The following is a 1,821-nucleotide window of genomic DNA, read 5'->3' as shown; positions in this document are numbered from 1 at the left end:
ATAATATTTTATCAACAAAATAATTTAAATATTTATAAATAGTTAAATAAATATTAAAATAGATAAATAAATGTCCAGGTAGTTAAATACATAGATAGATCAGCTTTGGCATCTGTGAGGAACCAGTGTCTATAGAGTAGAACATGATGTTACTTAATATTCCAGAAAACATTTGACAACCTGATTCATTTCAGGGCTCAATGACAACAGAAATGAGAGTCAGAGTCCTCCACGTGGCCGCACAGGAGGCAGTGTGGTCTTGCTGGTCTGTGAGGATCATTTCCGTGTTGAACCAGGTGTGTGTCAGTCCTTCCTCCGGAATCTCTCCTGCAAGTGTGTTGAGGAAGCGAAGGCTCTCATGACTTCTGCTCTGACAACCTCCCAGGCACAAGGGCTGTGCCCCTTCTCTTGCAGATAGAGAGTGACTCCGTGGAAGTATTTCCTCAGAGCCAGGCTGGAGTCCCCCTTGAGCAGGGGAGCCCCTTGCAGCCCCTGCTCCTGCCTCAGACAGGCTTGCAGGTCAGTGAGCTGCTGATGCAGCGCAGTGCGGAGCTGGTCCAGGAGGCTCTGGTCCCACGCAGCGGCCGAGCCCTCGGTGCTGAGGAGCCGGAAGGTGTGCTGGGTCACCTCGTGGAGCACAGAGATGGCTTGAGCCTTCTGCAGCTGGCTGCCACCCAGCGCCTCCTGGGGGAATGCGAAGTCATTCCTGTCCTGCAGGCAGGAGGAAGGGGAGACCCTCCTCAGGTGTCGCAGGAGCGTCAGGACCCTCCTGTTGGCCAGGCTGTGGGTGTGAGGCAGGTGGCAGCCCAGAGAGCAGATGGCGTTGCAGCTGAGCAGCAGCAGGGCCAGGAGTAAGGACCAGGCTGGGGCCATCGGGGACCTTGCGGATGCTGCTGGCCTGGGGCGGTGGGTGACTCTGTGAACCTGCTCTCTAGGTTCCCTGAAGACCTTCCTTCAGGCCTGTGTCTTAAATAGGGGCCCATGGTTTCCATTTTCTGAGAGTTCCCTCTTGCTTTCTACTTTTGTTTTTGCTTTTCAATTTGCACTCTCCAGTGTGTTAGGGCAGCACTTCTCAATCTTTTTTTTTTTTCATGTTGGCCTTCTTTCTTCTGCCCACAGGGCCTTTTTAGATATTTTTTCTTAATTGCCCTGCACTGTGAAATTTTGATAACATAGATATACTGTGTATGTATTTATGTACTCTATGAATATCTTTTCTCTGTACATAGAAAAAGGAAGTGTAAATCTTACTCTTTGTATTCAGTGTAGTTAAGAATGACAGAAAATTTTAAGCTATAATTTAAATGTAAAAGCTACTGAATTTTATTGTTTCTTTATAAACTCAGTTTTCAGAGTGACTTTAATGTCATATGTTTACTTATACAAGTAGGTATGTATCCAATTACATATTGAAATAAAATTTACATAAATACTTGGTAATAATACCAAGGTATAGACATACTTAAAAGTCATTCAAAGCTACTCAAATCATTGAATAACTTAAAAATAGTTCTTTAATAATTATTTTCAGTATTTATCATTGAATTTTCTTTATGTCAGAAAATAATTTTTAGTTTTACTGCCTACTAGATATTCATCTGGATATTATCAGCATTTTTTTCTCTTTAATACTTTGACATGTTGAACCACCTTTGTAGAATTATGTAAGAAAATATAATATTTTTTGTATCTTATTTGCAAATACAATTTTCCATTTTTATTCAATCTGGAGACCAAATCACACCGAGGTTCAAACATAAGCCACATGCACGAGACAGACAGTGGTTTCTCAGAAGTACAGAAAGGCCACCTCTCACAATA

General features: G+C 42.7%; 1 protein-coding gene across 1 annotated transcript; it reads right to left on the bottom strand.

Moving 5' to 3' along the window:
- Positions 1-298: 298 nt before the first annotated feature.
- LOC139033697 (interferon alpha-1) lies at positions 299-873 on the bottom strand. The gene has a single exon (XM_070463172.1). It carries the CDS (start codon positions 871-873, stop codon positions 304-306), a length of 570 nt encoding a protein of 189 aa, XP_070319273.1. The 3' UTR covers positions 299-303.
- Positions 874-1,821: the final 948 nt, after the last annotated feature.

This window comes from Odocoileus virginianus, unplaced genomic scaffold (genome assembly GCF_023699985.2).
Source record: "Odocoileus virginianus isolate 20LAN1187 ecotype Illinois unplaced genomic scaffold, Ovbor_1.2 Unplaced_Scaffold_37, whole genome shotgun sequence".
Taxonomy (NCBI): domain Eukaryota; kingdom Metazoa; phylum Chordata; class Mammalia; order Artiodactyla; family Cervidae; genus Odocoileus; species Odocoileus virginianus.
Note: the sequence above shows the minus strand (reverse complement) of the source record. Positions and strands in the feature narration are given on the sequence as shown.

Bases quoted from the DNA above. Each gene is read 5' to 3' on its own strand.
- LOC139033697 (XM_070463172.1), bottom strand. From the start codon at position 873: ATGGCCCCAGCCTGGTCCTTACTCCTGGCCCTGCTGCTGCTCAGCTGC.